At 35.8% G+C, this 19,359-nt stretch overlaps 2 protein-coding genes and 1 non-coding gene across 3 annotated transcripts; 1 reads left to right on the top strand and 2 right to left on the bottom strand.

Annotated features, from left to right (window-relative positions):
* Nucleotides 1-8,248: 8,248 nt before the first annotated feature.
* Nucleotides 8,249-10,215, top strand: BNAC09G00840D. Its single transcript, XM_048769594.1, has 2 exons — nt 8,249-9,345; nt 9,444-10,215. Exons 1-2 carry the CDS (start codon nt 9,199-9,201, stop codon nt 9,630-9,632), a joined length of 336 nt encoding a protein of 111 aa, XP_048625551.1. The 5' UTR covers nt 8,249-9,198; the 3' UTR covers nt 9,633-10,215.
* Nucleotides 10,216-11,267: 1,052 nt separating this feature from the next.
* On the bottom strand, nt 11,268-11,369 carry LOC125593784. The gene has a single exon (XR_007329675.1). It is a non-coding gene; the product is annotated as a U6 spliceosomal RNA (small nuclear RNA).
* Nucleotides 11,268-14,278, bottom strand: LOC111209319 (protein transport protein SEC31-like). The gene is made up of 2 exons (XM_022709097.2): nt 12,910-14,278; nt 11,268-12,593 (listed from the first exon to the last, which is right to left on the bottom strand). The coding sequence occupies exons 1-2, from the start codon at nt 13,159-13,161 to the stop codon at nt 11,757-11,759; spliced, it is 1,089 nt and encodes a 362-aa protein (XP_022564818.1). The 5' UTR covers nt 13,162-14,278; the 3' UTR covers nt 11,268-11,756.
* Between the last annotated feature and the right edge of the window lie 5,081 nt (nt 14,279-19,359).

The following is a 19,359-nucleotide window of genomic DNA, read 5'->3' as shown; positions in this document are numbered from 1 at the left end:
AAAAGAAAAGAAAAACATTAATAAGCTACTAGTAATGTTTTGTGTTTTTATTCAGATTCCTAAATTCTATAGAAGCAATTTTATACAAGTTATAAATGTGTTGTGAATGTATTTAATAGAACAAAATTTACAAACCTATCTATACTATTAAAGCAAGATCTTATTGTCATAATTACCTTAGGGACATGTTTCCTTCACTAACATTGCATGTTTCATTAAGGGCAATTAAGTAATATTAATAACAAATATATATTGGGTCATTATTTTTGGATCCAGCCCAAATCAAATCTCTCTTGGGCCATTTGGGCCTATTAAAAAATCAGATTCAATTCTCACCTTTTTTTTTCTTTGGACCATTGAGTCCAAGTTCAAATAATTTTTTTTCAACTATTCTTAATTATTATTTTTTCTTTTCTTAATATAATTTAAGCATTCATAAAAATAATTGAATTTTTTTATTAAAAAGTATAAATCTTTATTAAAAGTATATAATTTTTTTATTAAAATATTAACCCCATAATAAAATTAATTTATCAGAGTTATACCAACTTAATTCATTAAAAAAATAAAGTTTATTTTTTTTAACATAAATAGTCATTTAAAATGAAATACGATAAATAAAGATAAAATTTTTAAGTCTTTTATAAAATAAAACACAAATATATGAAAATGTGACATTTACTAAATATTTGTCAATTGAAAAAAAAACAAAAATAATGGCTTCTAAAGAACCTAAACTACAACACAAATATATGAAAATGTGACATTTACTAAATATTTGTCAATTGATAAATATCCGACGATGTCAAGATATTAATAGATTCAAAACACTAATGGCTTCTAAAGAACCTAAACTACAACATAAATTATAAGAAATATTTTGTCTATATAACTTAGTGAATGTATTTTTAGCAGAAAAAAAAAACAAGATGAATGTATTGGTGTTCTTCTCATAGTTTTTACTTTATTCGATTTTGAATGTTTAAAGGAATTTAATTAAAAATTAAAAAATTGCACTTCGTCATACGTCTGAGACTCTGAGTCGTCTCCATTCTCCAGGGAAATAAAATATCATTCGTCCGTTCTTTTCTTTCCAATTTGCATTAAATATTGGTAGAACGTGTCGATCACTACCAGTCTACCACGAGGTTGGTAGCTAGAAAACAAAAGAACATGACAGTGACAGAAACTGCTTTATGTTTTTTTTTTTTTGAACTTAAAACTGCTTTATGTTTCTAGCCACTTTTATGTTCTTCTGCTAACTTTTGCTGCTCCAAAAATTATCGAATCCACTAAAAGAGATCCGAACAACAAAAGACAGCACACAGTCTGCTGGCAGATCCGATTAAAACTCCAAGATCGAAAATATATAAATATTTGGAAAATAAGTCATAAATCATTTAAATATAATCGGCCTCTTTTATTAATATTTAATATATGTAGTTCTCCTATTACATTTAGCTAAATGGACATCTATACTATTAAAAAGTGGATTAAAATCTTTTTTTTAAGTGTTAAATCTATACGGAGAAAGTATAAAATAAATAAACTGTTATAAATCCATGATATGGATATGTGGATTGCCATTAACCATCAGGGAGGTTTACATCCGACCAGACTATCCGGTCCGTCTACACCCGTCTCCGGTTCGTCTCATCCGTCCAAGACTAGTCAAGATGAAGACTCATTCAACCGGAGCATTTATGAGCTTTGACCAAGTCTAGATATTTGTGGTCAATATGTAATAAATGTGTAGATACTCTCCTTTGTTGTAAACCCTTGGAACCTCCATTATATATTGATAGTGAGAGCTAATGAGAAAGACACAACTTTCACAACAACACTTCTCTCATATTTCTAACACGTTATCAGCACGATTGTGCTCTCCACCTGAGAAATCTCTCTCAGCCGGCGTTCCTCTTTCCGGCCAGCTCCTCCGGTGCTCAGCCTTTGCTCCACCGGCGCTCAGCCTTTGCTCCACCGGCGCTCAGCCTCTTCTCCACCAGGCCAGCTCTCTCTCTCCGCCGGAAAACTCCTCTCTTTCTCAGATTCCGGCCAACTCTCACGGTGGTCCTCTCAGATTCTTGTGGTGAAAAAGGTAAACAAATCAAAACCTTGAAATCTAAAGAACACCATTATATCTGAAACAAATCTAGGATCTATATGAATCCATAACTTATAAACAATCTATGGATTTAAAATATTGATCTTGTTTCTATGATCCATATGATCCATATGAAACTTGATTCTAAAAGTATCTTGAATCCATAAAACTTAAAATTCTCTAAAGGTTCTATGTTTCTCTAAAAACTTATAAACTTATCAAAATACCTAAAGATCTACATGAATCTTGTTTATAAAAACTTATGAATCATAAAATTATTAGAGAAAGCTTAAACTTTTGATTCAATCCTTTTGTTTGGCCATTTTACCAGATGTGATAAACATAAGTGTATAATCTGGCAAAAACAAAATTCCATCAATCCCTTGCTGTGCCATTTTCGGCCAGATCTCCTAAAATCAGTCAACCCATCAATAAAATCGAAATTAAAATCATTCATTGCATATCCTTGACTATTAATATTTATTTTGTAACTATCAAAGTTTTAAAAACCTTTTATGATTTTTATAAATGCATAATCGATTTTATAAATGCTTGTTTGATTTTATTAAGTGCATATCTTTGACTGAAAATTATTTCTAAAGTTTTATAAGCCATAGTCTTGATATGTCATAAGGTAGAATAAAATCTGGTTGAAATCATTTGATCATATTGTTAATTAAACCAACCATGAACTGATTTTATATCATACTGAATTTTGATCACATAGTTTGCTAGTTAAAATAAAACTTGATCTAGTTTCATCCTTGAACCTGATTCTATGATTAAATTATGAACTGATCATTTGCATACCTGATAGTATCATTTAGTAAATCATTAGATCGAACTTGAATCATCCATGAACTGACCTTTGCATGCATCCAACTATCATATTGTTAAAACTGGACATAGGTATCACATAATTGAAACCAAATCATACATGTTCGCATAGCTTTAGCAATGATGATACTAGTGCGTCTGAAGTGGTTCATGTTGTTTGCATCTAAATGATTCACACTGTTTGCATATAGTTAGACAAAATCGGTTTCCATTTAAAATTTAGTACATTTGCTTTATTCAAAATTATAAACCAAGTTTTAACCGATTTTGAAAATCTACTTTGGTTTACAAATATCTTGAACATTATAAAAGTTATTTGTCTTGTCCATGATGCATTTTTCCATCCATATTGATTGACAAAATTTTTTTATCTTAATGCATATAAAATATTTTCTGAAAATAAAATGCATAATAAATCATCAATCTCCTTGGCATATAAATTCAAATACTGAATTATATTATGAATCCTTACTCCTTTATGGATATTTGATTCAGATGTCGAAAATCAACAACCTTGAATATGCTTCCCTCAATCTCTCCGGAGATAATTACCTCCAATGGGAGCTTGATACCAAAATCCTCTTAAGGTCCAGAAACCTTGGTGATACTATCACTGAAGGCACTGAGCCATCAGAAGAGGATAATTACAAGGCACTTGTTGTCATTCGCCATCACCTTGCTGAAGGTCTCAAGGACCAGTATCTCACAATTGAGAATCCTCTGGAACTTTGGACAGAGTTGAAAACCAGATTTAATCATCAGAAAACTGTGATATTGCCAAAAGCCCTTTATGATTGGAGAAACCTGAGAATCCAAGACTATAAGTCTGTGGAAGAGTATAACTCGGCTTTGTTCAAAATAGTCTCAAAGTTGAAACTTTGTGGTGAGACTATTACTGATGCTGATATGTTGGAGAAAACATTCTCCACATTCCACACCATCAATGTTGTGCTTCAGCAACAGTACCGAGAGAAGGGTTTCTCCACTTATGCTGCCTTAATCTCTTGTTTGTTGCTAGCTGAGCAAAACAATGAGTTGCTCATGATGAACAGTGAGCTAAGGCCTCCTGGTGCTAAAGCATTGCCTGAGGCACATGCGGCCGTAGAGCCAAAAGATGAGACTCCAAGAGAGTCATACTGTGGTCGCATGAGAGGCCGTGGTAGATGGCAAGGTCGTAACCGTGGGTTTCAACCACGTGGCCGTGGATTTCAACCACGAGACCATCTTGGTCGCAGCCGAGGCCGAGGCTATAGCCGAGGTCATCAAGCTAACCGTGGGTATAAGTCCGACTTCAAAACCCATGGCTCGAGCTCGACCAAATCTGCTTGCTATCGTTGTGGGATGACCAATCATTGGGCTAATAAATGCAAAACTCCCCAACACCTTGTTAAGCTCTACCAGGAGAGCATAAAGGGCAAGAACTCTGAGGCAAATTTGGTCCATTATGATAATGAGAATGATCTGGACCATGAGGATGATCAAGCCCATGGCAGAGATGGTCATGAGGATTTTGAGACTTCAGACCTCCTTACAAGTGGCTGAATATGAAGATTTCGATATCATATTGCTTTTGTCTTTGCATTTTGAATTCTTGATTTGGCTTTATGTTCTATGACTTTGGCAATTCTATTTATGAAATAAAGTTTTTCTTACTTTATATATATGCCTTATACAAAGTCGAAATTATTAAGAACATAAAACAAAGCCATTAAAACATACTTTAAACCTTATGTAATATCTAAGGTGTTGACTCTTGTCTATTTTTCAGAAATGAAAGAAGACAAGAACCAGCTAGTAGTGGATAGTGGATCAAGTCACACTATATTAAAAGACAAAAGATATTTTGTTAACCTCATTTTAAAGAGTGCCAATATCAATACTATAGCAGGCACGGCCAGCCTTATTGAAGGCCATGGCCCGGCCCACTTAGTGATGCCTAAAGGCACGCATTTAGAAATTTCTAATGCATTATATTCTCCAAAATCAAAGAGAAATCTGTTAAGTTTCAAAGACATTCGCATGAATGATCTACATGTTGAAACTAGGGGCGAGGGAAAGAAAGAATTCCTCTTGATTTATGAAAATGCCCAAGGCCATAAGAAAGTCCTAGAGACTATCCCTGCTATATCAATAGGCCTCTATTGTGCCAATATAAAATCGAGTGAGGCTAACACTTCAATTCCTAATGAGTTCAGAGAAGCCTTTAAACAATGGCATGAAAGGCTTGGCCATCCTGGCAGATCCATGATGCGCAAAATAATCTCGAGCTCAACTGGCCATTCCTTGAAAGATAGGATAACTATCCCTATGAGCATTACATGTATTCCATGCTCACAAGGAAAATTAATAATAAGGCCATCACCTGGAAAGGTGAGTAAGGAAACATTAAACTTTCTGGAAAGAATACATGGTGATATATGTGGACCAATACACCCACCTTGTGGGACATTTCGATATTTTATGGTCCTCATTGACGCATCGACCAGATGGTCGCATGTTTGTCTATTATCATCTAGAAACTTAGCATTGGCAAGACTATTGGCACAGATCATAAGACTGCGAGCCCATTTTCCAGATTTTCCACTAAAGACTATACGTCTTGACAATGCAAGTGAATTCAGTTCTCAAGCTTTTAATGATTACTGTATGTCCATGGGGGTAAGTGTGGAACACTCCGTGGCACATGTACATACACAGAATGGATTGGCCGAATCCTTCATTAAAAGAATCCAGTTGATTGCTCGACCATTACTCATGAGGTCGAAGCTACCAGTATCAGCTTGGGGACATGCGGTATTACATGCTGCTGAATTAATACGCATAAGGCCATCCAGTGAACATAAATATTCTCCATCCCAATTACTCTCGGGTCATGAGCCAGACGTATCCCATATCAAAACATTTGGATGTTCTGTGTACGTCCCTATTGCACCACCACAGAGAACAAAAATGGGACCTCAAAGGAGGATGGGAATATATGTTGGTTTTGATTCTCCAACCATTATTAAATATCTTGAGCCTACTACTGGAGATTTATTTAAGGCCAGATATGCTGATTGTCATTTTGATGAATCAGAGTACCCAACATTAGGGGGAGAAAATAACAAGCTGGGAAAAGAAATTGTATGGAATCAAACATCCTTATCATGGCAAGATCCTCGGACTCAATCATGTGATTTAGAGGTCCAGAAAATAATTCATATGCAAAAGCTAGCTAATCAATTGCCTGATTCCTTTGCTGACCCGAAAAGAGTGACTAAGTCCTATATACCAGCTTGTAATGCACCAATAAGTATTGATGTCCAAGATGGACACAATCAAGTGGCTACAGAGTCTAAAGCACGTCTTAAGCGTGGTAGACCAATTGGTTCCAAAGATAAAAGACCTCGGAAACTAAAGAAAGGTGCAAAAGAAACCGAGGTCATAGATTGTCCAGACAAGGCCGAAATGGCCATGCCTAAGGTACCAACCAATGAGACTCGGGACGCCGAGCCTCATGGTACTGAAGGTGCTAATGATGAGATCTCAATTAATTATTTAATGTCTGGGACAAGATGGAACCGGAAAGATGTCGACATCAATGATATATTTGCATACCAAGTAGCCCTTGATGTTATGGACTTAGATGAGGATCATGAACCCACGTCTATACTAGAGTGCACTCAAAGATCAGATTGGCTCAAATGGAAAGAAGCCATAAACGTGGAGTTAGAATCTTTTAAGAAAAGGAATGTCTTTGGATCGATTATCCGGACACCTTATAATGTTAATCCAGTGGGATATAAGTGGGTATTTGTGAGGAAAAGAAATGAACATGGTGAAATTGTAAGATACAAAGCACGGCTTGTTGCACAAGGATTCTCACAAATACCAGGCATCGATTATGAGGAGACATACTCCCCTGTGGTGGATGCAACTACATTTCGATTTTTAATAAGTCTGGCCATCAAAGAAAATTTGGATATGCGGTTAATGGATGTTGTAACCGCATACCTTTATGGTCCACTGGATAACGAAATATATATGAGATTACCAGAGGGTGTTGAGCTCAAAGCTAATAAAGGTTCTCGAGAAGAACACTGCATAAGGCTGAACAAATCCTTATATGGACTTAAGCAAAGTGGTCGAATGTGGTATAATCGCTTAAGCGAATACCTTGCCAAAGTTGGCTATAAGAACGACCCTATCAGTCCATGTATCTTTATAAAGAAGTTTGCAAACAATGGATTTGTTATCATAGCAGTGTATGTTGATGATTTGAACATCATTGGAACCCCTGGGGAAATCGCCCAAACAGTTGAATATCTCAAGAAAGAGTTTGAAATGAAAAACCTAGGTAAAACTAAAGTCTGTTTGGGGTTACAACTTGAGTACATAAAAGGAGGAATCCTTGTGCATCAAAAGGCATATACTGAAAAAGTACTCAAGAGATTTAACATGGACCAGGCTCACCCATTGACCAGCCCAATGGTCGTGAGGTCCCTTGGAGTGGACACTGACCCATTCCGTCCTAAGGACGAGAATGAGAATGTCCTGGGTCCAGAAGTGCCTTACCTCAGTGCCATAGGAGCGTTACTGTATTTGGCTAGCCACACTAGACCAGATATATGTTTTGCCGTTAACCTCCTAGCCCGTTTTAGTTCATGTTCGACCCAGAGGCACTGGAATGGAATTAAACATATCCTACGTTACCTTCAAGGAACTAAGGATTTAGGTCTATTTTATACCAATGAAACCAAAGATGGTTTAGTAGGCTTTGCTGATGCAGGCTACTTATCTGATCCACACCATGCTCGGTCCCAAACCGGATATGTGTTCACTCATGGTGGTACTGCAATATCATGGCGTTCCATGAAACAAACTATAGCAGCCACATCATCAAATCACTCAGAAATCTTAGCCATGCATGAGGCAAGTCGTGAGTGTGTATGGTTGAGGTCTATGACTCAACACATCCGATCAGATAGTGGAATGGTCGAGGACAATGGTCCGACCATCATATATGAGGATAATGCAGCCTGCATTGCTCAACTCAAAGATGGGTATATCAAAGGTGACCGAACCAAACATATACTACCCAAGTTCTTCTTCACACATGAGTTGCAGAAAGCCAAGGAGGTCAGCGTCACTCAAATCCGGTCAAGTGAGAACTCAGCCGACCTCTTCACCAAATCACTTCCCACCAGCACATTCAGGAAGCTTACGCAGCAGATTGGCATGCGAAGACTCAAGGACCTTCAGTGATGTCCAAATCAGGGGGAGTAATGTGTGTTGTACTCTTTTTCCTGTCCTTGGTTTCCCTTTTTACCACATTGGGTTTTGGGTTTTCCGGGAGAGGTTTTAATGAGGCAACGTTAGCACATTACAAGCCCGATATGGTTATGGCATCCAAGGGGGAGTGTTATAAATCCATGATATGGATATGTGGATTGCCATTAACCATCAGGGAGGTTTACATCCGACCAGACTATCCGGTCCGTCTACACCCGTCTCCGGTTCGTCTCATCCGTCCAAGACTAGTCAAGATGAAGACTCATTCAACCGGAGCATTTATGAGCTTTGACCAAGTCTAGATATTTGTGGTCAATATGTAATAAATGTGTAGATACTCTCCTTTGTTGTAAACCCTTGGAACCTCCATTATATATTGATAGTGAGAACTAATGAGAAAGACACAACTTTCACAACAACATTTCTCTCATATTTCTAACATAAACAATGGAAATTTTAACTACGAAAGGAGTCCCTCTGCCAGGCTGCCACCACAACCATATATATACAGATATAATATAAAGTTTACGTCCACATTAAACAACTGCGAGAAAGTGTTCTAGGGTTTTTGTCCGAATCTCAAACAGAGAAGGTGGTGTTCTAGAGTTTTGTCAGAATATCATGGTTCTTAAACCTTGCTCAGAGACAGACAGAGAGTCGAGCAACTTGGAGGAAGAGAGCGATGGTGAGATTGAAGAAGACAGGATTGAGGAAAGCGAGGATGATAAGATAGATCTCTTAGAGGTGCCGGAGTGGGATGTGGACAGCTTCGATGGTGTAGTGTATACTTCCTCTTCCGAGCCTGACCTTCCCCCACGTTACCAGCCTTATGAAAACATGGAGAATGCTAAAGAACACTATCGCATCTATAAACAGCAGCTCATCACCAGCAAGGTATTAATCTTCTTCTTTTTTTTTTTGCTTTGAATGTGAACTTAAAACCCCATAGAATTAAGTAGACTTAGACGGTGATTCTTGTGCGATTCATGGTGGATCCATCGCTTAGGCCAAGTGATAGGTACAAAGGAATCAAACCGGTGAGTTTCGACGATGGAGGGGCTAACTCCAAAACCTTCCGAGATTACTGTGAAGAGATGGCCATCATATGTCTTGAAAGACACAACCAAGACAAGGTTAGTTCCTTTTCTTAAATTTAACTTGTTTGGGTTTGTGTAGTTTTCATTTAAGTACATCAAAGTCTGAATCTCTTATGTTTCTGATTGGTTTAAAGGATTCAAATGTGGAGTTTGTTGAAGTGGTAAGAGGAAACTATCGAGGAGGCCCGAGACCCAAGTCATACATTACATTCATGGCCAGGGAGAAACCGGATGGACCTCTTGTTGAGTACCAAGCCAAGGCTATGGCTACTCTTGACAGAAAGTTTCATCCCATCCTCTGTAGACCGGCTCCTACTAATTAAGGTATAATATGGGTTTGCTCTTAGCCAGTTTTAGATTAATCAAACGTATTTAGATGTTTATGTCATATATTATCTAAATTTAAATGATCTAGTGGCTGTAATGTTTTAACGTATGAGTCTGTTTATGCCTTGTAATCATGATTCTAGTAGACTTTTGTAACATATTTTAACTTGAGCAATTTGTACGATGATTATGTGTTTTGTCATGTGGATCATGACTCCTAGCACTTAAACCTTTGATTTTACCTTTTCATGTTGTACCATATTTGATGGAGTTCCAACTTCTAAAATGTTTCTTATGGGCTTTATAAACTAAAAAAGAGTTGTTTCATCAAATACTTTGAATATCAGTAAAATCTGTAAACGTCATAAAAAGTTGGAACACCGAACATGTAGCTAGATGCACCATTACAAAATGCCATAAAACATAAAGATCTCATGGAGAATTCAGTAGCAAAATAGAGTGAAATATAGCAAAAATAAAGCCATCTCTAATAACAAAAGGCCACATTAATCTTTTGTACAAATGAAAACGAGAGTTGACAGAACTAGTTACCAGAGTTCCAGAAACCGAGAAAGGAAACAACCCAATAGCGATTCTGCAGTGCTGCAGAGTTTTGGTGAACTTTGTCCAGAACTGGGGCAACTTCAGTGAAAGTGACAATAAGCTAATTATGTAGAAGACGAAACCCTAGTAAAGATCAGAGCTTTCATCTCTAGGAAAGGTTCTTGATGTACAACTCGTTGACCTGCATTCATTCAACAAATCACACACTAGTAAGAAGATTATCTGTTTAGAAACAAAAATGCTTGCATAACACATGTTTTTTAAAGAAGATGATTTCTTGGTAGTGAACTTTTGTTGGTAAGGTAACTATTGTTATTTGTTCGGACGGAAGACGAGTAGACGTTAGCTTAACTTCTTAGATTTTACACAGCTTACAATATTCTCATCATTCAAAGAGCATTTCCCATCATGTGATTCTTCTGAGCTTGAAGCTGAAAACGTTACCTAACGTCAATGGGAACCTATAAGATAATGAACAAAATGACAGACATATATATATATCATCAAGACCTAAACATATGCTTCCTCACCCTAGCTATACACTTTCTCTCATTTCCTAAAAATATCACCCTATCCAAAGAATGATACTGATTCAGAAAGGAATCGAAATGAATTTGTCTATTCAACACCATGCAATATTCAGATTCTTAATCTTTTTGTACCAAAACGACTCTCCCTTTTGCAGCAGAGTTCTGAGCAGGTTCTAAGTAAAATGATATCAACCACCAAGAGCTAAACTAATCAAATATCATGACTAAATCCCGAGTTAAAAGACAAAAGATATGCTTAAAGTTTTATCTTTTTTTTTTTTTTATCTTGTAAGAAAACAAAACAGCAACACATCCAATTTTGACAACGAAACATCAGAACTGCAATAACGAAACTTTTGAACTTTTAAGGTTCCTTAAATCTCTGAAATCGACACAGAAAAACTTGTTGCGGACTAAATTGAAGCATCAGAGATCAAAACTTACCAGAAGAGTGGACAAATCCAATTGAAGATGATCATGAGAGCTGGAATTCTAGGGTTTTTCGTCGGAACCGAATTGAGAGAAAAAAGAACAAAAAAAAATTTGGACCATTTCTCGATTTGTGCGTGTCATCCTTGCGCAGGGGCCATGCTAATCTTCTCTGTATCGTTCCAATTTTATCGGATGCCCCGAAGGGACAATCACCTTCGTCACTCCATCACTATATAAACTCAGCTTCCTCTTCTTACACAAGCGATGTGGGATACTGTTACGGTTTAAAGTCTACTTAATGGGCTCGTTTACACTAAAAAGCCCCTCTCTGGCCCAATAACACTATCCAATGGTGATTAATTTAAAAATTCGCTTGTTTTCTAAAATCTGATTTAATAATTCATCCCAGTCGTATACGATTTTAACGGTGAGAGATAACCTGATAACGCTTCCTTTTAAACTTCTAAACAGATCTTTGAGTAAAAAACGAGTAATCAACATTTCATTTACAATTTTCAAAATCAATATGAGATCATTTTGTATCCAGAGAATCGTTCTTTTTTTTTTTAACTTTTTACCTAAACCTCTTATGCTCTAGTCTTGACTTCCGCCAGAAGAAAACGGTCCATCGTTGGAACCCTGAGACTCCCTTGGAGACTGAAGTTGCTGATTCTGCTCAGGCCATGGTGCACTGGGAGAACCTTGGTGCTGTTGAATCATAGGAAACCTAAACCGTTGTCCTCCTTGGTTCATCACTGGCCTCACTGGTACAGCGTTAACTATAGGTGGCGGATATAAAAGCACCGGTGGCTGCATCATCGGAGCTCCAAGTTGGGGTAGGCTTGGCCACAATGGGGGTTGACTTATGCCTGCGTTGGGAACAATCTGGTTCTGTTCCTGGTAATACATCATTGGCCTCACCGGGACTTGACCTAGATTGACAACGAAGTCGTCCTGTGGCAGCATTGGCCTCATTGGAGGTAGACTTCGAAACTGGTTCTGCTGCGGCCTCATTGGAGGAGCTTCGTGGTGGGGAACAAGCTGTCCTTGCCGAAGCACACCGAACGACTGGCTGTAGCATACTAAAACAGTTCCAGGCTGACCAGGGAGCTCCATCGGCACCAGCTGATGCGGATATGTGTTCTGATTTGGGAGAAAAGGAGTTATAGTTCGGAATCTCCATAGTGCACCGTATAGACCAAGCCCGTCTGAGTAGAAGTGGTCTACTACGAGCCATCTTGGCTGCGGCAAACCGAAAGGGTCTTGCTGATATGGAGGCACGCTTGGTCCAAGACGAGGAGGCATCATCATCATCTGTCGAGAGGTTTGAGCGCTAGGAGGAGGATTCGGAAGAACAAGAGGACGGTTTTGGTTCTGATCCCTTGAAGACGATGTTGAGCCACGTTCCATCCTTTGACCGCTCCTACGTATCTGATCAAGACTTGGATCAGTACTCAGTAGTAACAAGACTACGTCTAAACCTAATCCAACATTACTTGTGGGACAAGAAACAGAGCGAAACAGAGATAATATGCATAGACTTTAATCACTACGACTAACCTAAGCCAACATTACTTGTGGGACAAGAAACAGAGCGAAACAGAGATAATATGCATAGACTTTAATCACTGCGACTAACCTAAGCCAATAGTAATGGTGGACTTGAGAAACAGGGCGAAACAGAGACAATAGGCATATACACTAATCACTTAAAGGTTCTTGATCTATCATAAAGTTTGGGATGTACCATTGACTGTTCTTGAGGATTATGGTTCTCAGTTCCTTGGTCAGACTCTGCGTCTTGTATGGTGAGATTTCGAGTAGAAGCAAGAAGGCTCTCGATAGCTTCTTCCTCTGTCTGTACTTCTTGTTCCTCTGTTCGCACTTCGTCTTCCTCTGTTCGCGCTTTGTCTTCTTTCTCAGTTGTTTTGACGGGATCAACCTCCTCTGTTCCCACTTCTTGGTCTTGGACGAGTTTATCAGATGGAGAAGTAGCCATGGCCAGAGAGGGAAAGTGTCTAGAGAGAAAGATGAATGAGCGATGAAGAACAAGTTCAAGAATCTTATATATAATGGCGCGAGGTTGGAGGTTGTTGCTTAGACCGTTAGGGCTTTTAGGCGCATGTGAAGCTTAGCACTAACCGAATCGTTGGAAGCTCACGCACGTGTTAAGAAAATGTAGGAGTCTTTAAAAAAACAATGTGGAGTGAAGAGCACGGTACATGACTCCTTTGTTTTGTTTTGAGTTTGATTATAAGAGCACGGCATGTCAACGTCTTTCTGGTTTGATGACTGGTCAGAACTAGGATGTCTAATGGATAAAACGGGAGCTGGTGGACCTATGAATATGGGTATTCGACTCCATGATACAGTTGCTACAGTAATCCAAAAGCACAAGAGAAGAAGACACCGAGTGGAGCTTTATAATCTCATCGAGCTGGAAATTTTGAAGGTTAAAATCAGAGGTTTGCAGAGTGAAGAGGATATCAGATTATGGAAGTGTGGTGATGATTATAAACCGAGCTTTACTACCAAAGAAACTTGGAAGCTCTTGCGAGGGATGCAGGCACGGGTTGACTAGTTCGAAGGTGTGTGGTTTCGCTACAGCACACCAAGGTTCTCTTTCCACACATGGGTCACTATCCTGGACAGATCGCATACTGGAGATCGTATATCGCTATGGAATGGTGGCATTGCGGTTATGTGTCCGCTTTGCAAGGACTGTCCTGAGACAAGAAACCATCTGTTTTTTCAGTGCAAATACTCGGGAGAGGTGTGGTCGAGCCTCACCAGAAAGCTTTTGAGGATGGATTATACCAATATGTGGGATGACATTATATCCCTTCTCACTAGAAGGCGAAGCAAGCTGGAGCTGTTCTTGTTTCGATATGTCTTCCAGGCCACTCTATGTGCAGTTTGGGCAGAACGGAATGGGAGGAGATTTGGAGAGGATCCCAAAGCTGCGTCGGGGCTTACAAAAATCATCGACAAACAAGTTTGAAATCGTATCTCAAGCATCAGATACCACAACTCAGCTTATCAGGGAGCGATGGGAACTTGGTTCTCCTTCGTATGATCCTATTTTCTAATGTAAAGCAAAGTTTCAATTTCTTTTGAGGTTAAAACAAGCAACCTTGGTTGTAAACAATATTTTTGTTTGAATTAATTTAACATTCTTTCAAAAAAAAAAAAAAGAATTTCACTAATCTAAAAATTATTGAGAAGATAAAAGTTTTTTTTCCTTCTAAAGAGTTTTGAGAAGAGAAATCGTTTCTTTAATTAATCTCGCCATCTTTGGTTATAGCGATTTCTTGAAGAGGAATAAAACAGTTTATTGGACCTCATTTGATTAGAAAGCACAATATTTCTTCAGATGAGTATGTTACAGACACAACACACATATACTAAAAGAAAATAAAATTACAAGAGCAGTAGAAACAAACTAAAATAATCTTACATTTTACAAGTACATTTGCTTTGGAACATACATTGCAAAATAGAGACAATTCAAAATTCACAAAAGGCAAAACTCACACACCAATCTGAAGCAAAGCACATTGATGTCTCCTTCTATGTCTCTTTAGTCACATTTGTTGCTGCTTCTGAGAACTGACACATTCATTGTCTTCGTGATATGTTGGTAAAAATTGATTCACATAAAGCGAGAACATTACTAAAAGATTAACCAAAATCAATGCAAGAAAATGGCCCACTTTTTTAGAAGATAACCAATTTGGTATGTGATACTAATTATTTGGTCAATTATAAGCAAAAAATAAGTAAAAAAATCATAATTTTCAGATTTTTCAGATTTTTTATATCTTTTGTGAAGAAACTTATGCAACAAACAATACACAAACATATATCATAAAATACTAATCAAGTACACTATATAACATAACAACAACAAATTGTCAAAATTTTACTTAGAGAAGAAAGACTTTTTAAAGATCATGAAACATGCAAGAGTTGTTTGTCTAAGCAAAGTTTTAAACTTCTTCTTGCTTTTTGGATGTATGAATAATGGACTTCTCCTCGTTCTTATCATAGAAACTTTAATTCTTGTTTGTTTTAATTGTGGAGGAAAAGCTTTACTTCTCCGTTGCTCTAACCGTGGAGAAACAATTTCAACTGATAAGATTTTTCTTTTCATCTAAATCTAATTTATTTGCACATTCATAGAATGTTTGTTATTGCATACTAGATTTCCAAGGTTTCATGTTAACAAAATAGAATTATCATAGTTCTAATCTCTTTTGGAAAACATCTCTTTTGTTTATGACTGTTATTTTTTTATCACATTATAAGGTTTCATATTTTTACTACATTTCAACGTTCTATCATTCATACTTTTAGAAGACATCTCTTTTGTTTCATATTGGTCTAGTGATTTAAAAATACTAATTCAAATAACATGAGAACATGTTACTCAATCATACAAATTAACTAATAAGTATGATTTGTAAGGATTTAAGTGGATTTGAAAAAAAAAAATTTGTTGAAAATGCTAAGATACACACTCAAATAATAATATCATTATCACATTTCCAAGTTATTAATAAACTAAGCTCTAAGAAATTCACATGTTTATCAAATATTTTTTCATATTTGTTGATGATGCTTCACTTTTTTAAAGAATATCCAATTGGTCAGTGATACTAATTTATTTGAGCAGTAAGTCAATTATAGAGAAATTTTCAAATCTTTTAATCAAAAATTAATCAAAAGATATTATAATTAAAAGAGTAATTTGAAGAAACTTATGCACAAACAATACACAAACACATAGAATGTAAAAAGTTAATCAAGCACATTATATAGCATAACAACAACAAACGAAAAGAGATCCTGCAATATCCATTGTTGCCATATTCCATGCCCAAGAATTCTGGACCACAATGAAATAAACTCCATATAATTCTAATGTCAACCACCTCATAAATTCCCTCTAGAGAAGATGACATATTCATTTGCTTCAACTTTAAAAACATATCTATGTATGAACTTTTATTTTGATGTCAACTTATCATTTTAACTTCATGGAGTTCAGGCTGGGCCTTTAAAATAATTCCAATAAGAACGGTTTTCAGCTTTGTAACCACTTCTTGTGCTTTCACATGTCGTTCAGAGCCAAAGTGCATTTTTGTTGTCCCTCCTTGTCTAGACGTAACCCCCTACACAAAGATAAATTTTTGAATTTAAAATACACTTATTGGGAACAAAAACAAAGTATAAATATACACACACTCACATCTCCATGAAGTCTATCACATCCTTTGGTATGCTGAAGTTTCTGAATGAGAATGATTTCTTTTTTCCGGTAACGCTCTTGATATGGTTGGCCAAGTGTCACTAGGAAAAATTACGACGTTGTGCTATAGGTCTGTCTTTGTTGTAGGTCACTTGGGTGAGTCTAGCGAACACTACAAAGTGACTCACAAGTGTCTGTAAAAACAAAACTTCAGTTTTTTCTTAATCTATCATTATGTAAATGAAATTTCAATCCCGTGTGCTAAAAAAATCCCTGCATGTTGATAAATTGGATCGTCAAAGAGATCCAAAGTTGTCCAATCTCTTGTAATTTCACTACCATCATTAAAAGGCTACACATAAATCAAAGGAAAAGAAAATCAATATCCGAATGAGAATTAATAGAGATTAACAAAATATTAGAAGGATTTGATATGGTTCTCAAATCTATAAAAATGATATGAAAGTAAATAACTGAATAAAAACAAGAGATGATTCTTGGTTAAGCTTCCATGCATATATGTCTTCCCCCCATTTTCAGATCTAGATAGATCCGTATAAACAATGACCATGAGTATCTTTCCACCCTCAAAAAATATCTCAAACTCAAGCGCTACGGTTTTCAAATCGCTAGACCCTAAGTAAAATAAACCGTATCACAATCTCCAAAATATATCAGCTGCCACACTAAGAAAATATAGCAAATGTTCCACTACCAAAAGCCACAAAAGTGTATCCTTACAAGGGCTTCTATCAATTGTCTTAGAATTGATATTCATCTAAAGAGGATAAGAGAAAACTATCACATTGGCCAGAAAATATCATAATCACGATTATATGGGAGAGAGATCCTACAATATCCATTGTTACCATATTCATGTCCCCAAGAATTTTGGACCACAATGAAATCAACTCCACATGGGGTTCTACATTTTGCTACAGGAAGCAAATCATGTTCCTCACATAGTTCATCACGATTGCCAGACACATTGTACATTTCCTGCATAGATAAAAGAAGATAGCATATTCATTATTCCAACATTCACAACTAATATATGTATGAACTGCTATTTTGATGTCAACTCGATAGAGTTCATTTTGGTCCTCTAATATTTTTTGTTGAAAATACAAAGATACACACTCAAATGATAATACCGTTATCACATTTTCCAAGTTATTAATAAATTAAGCTCTAGAAAATTCATATTTTTATCAAATATTTTTTTCATATTTGTTGATGACGCTTCATTTTTTATAAAATAACCAATTGGTAAGTGATACTAATTTATTTGAGCAGCAAGTCAATTATAGAAAAAATTTTAGAATTTTTTTATCAAAAATAAGCAAAATATATTATAATTAAAAGACTAATTTGAAGAAACTTATGCACAAACAATATACAAACATATAACATATAAAAATTTAATCAAGCACACTATATAACATAACAACAACAAATTGTCAAATTTTATACTTACAGAAGAAAGATTTTTAAAGATCACGAAACCTAGAAGGATTGCATGTTTAGGCAAAGTTTTAATTTTTTTCTTGCTTTTTAGATGTATGAATAATGAGTCTCTTCCCATTATTATTCTAGAAACTTTATTTCCTCTTTGTTCTTATTATAGATGAAAAAAATCATTTCTGTGTTGCTTTGATTGTGGAGGAAAAATTTCAACTGGTAAGATTTTTCTTTTCATCTAAATCTATATTTACAGACTGGTAGAATGTTTGCTATTGTTTATTACATTTCAAGGTTTCATGTTCATAGAATTATCATGGGTTCTCATTTTTTTGGAACACAACTTTTTGTTTCTATATGTTGTTTTTTATCACATTTCAAGGTTTTATGTTTGATGCTTTTGGAAGACATTTTTTTTGTTTTATATTCTTTGAAACCGAAACTTTATTACTTTGTTATTGTTGTTATGTTAATTTCACAAGTTAACATGTATGAAGAATGAGATAATTTGATATCCATTGGAAGAAGAGCCAAAGCATCTAAAGAACCCAACCCTCTCAACCAGTCGAGACGTGATCATGAAGCTCATCAAGCTCAAGAAAGAGAGCACCTAGAAGCACAACAAGAATGGAGAGGACATGCTCATGAACAAGAAGGGGGAAGAGAAGCTCAACAAGAATTTCAAAGAAAAATAAATGTAAAAAATCAAACCCATTATTGATTTCTTTTTAATTCTCTTTTGAATACTAATTTGTTTTTTTTTATGTATGTGTAGTTATTTGGTGATGGTAGCAAAATTACAAGAGAATTGGCAACTTCATATCTTTTTGACGATCCAATTAAACGACATGAAGGTATTTTCACACATGATTAAAATTTTATGGAAAATTATTGTCAGCTACATGAAGTAGATGTTGTTACATGGTTACACATCTAGACAAAAGTAATATATCGAAAACTACAAGGACTATATGATTCATATGACAACATCCATGAACTATGATATATTATATTGTTAGCACCATCAATTTCATTTAATATCTAAAAATATGCCAGATTTGGAAATAGGCAACTTCTAATGACGTTTTGACATATTTCACATGTTTTTTGTTTTGTTTGTTTTTCTTTTGTATGTGTATTATGGTTTGTTTCTAAGAGTTTGTTTGTCAGACTTCCATCACTTGTTGATGGATTTTAAAGAGAAATGCTAGTTCCATTTTATTGATATCAAAAGAGAAAATGTAAACAGAATATTAATTAAATTTTATTGATGTCAAAATGAAATTACATAGTAGTTACCTGAATTTAAAAGTAAGTTACTATATAAAGAGATGTATCTTTAGAATGGTGAATTATATAGTGAAAATAGTTAATAACAATAAATATGGACTGATTCTTTTATAAAAAATACAAGAAACAATAGAGACTTACTTTTAGCCTTTTTGAACATTTGCTTTGTTTAATTGTTTTTGCACAATTCTTATT

The sequence above is a fragment of the Brassica napus genome, chromosome C9 (genome assembly GCF_020379485.1).
Source record: "Brassica napus cultivar Da-Ae chromosome C9, Da-Ae, whole genome shotgun sequence".
Lineage (NCBI taxonomy): Eukaryota > Viridiplantae > Streptophyta > Magnoliopsida > Brassicales > Brassicaceae > Brassica > Brassica napus.
Note: the sequence above shows the minus strand (reverse complement) of the source record. Positions and strands in the feature narration are given on the sequence as shown.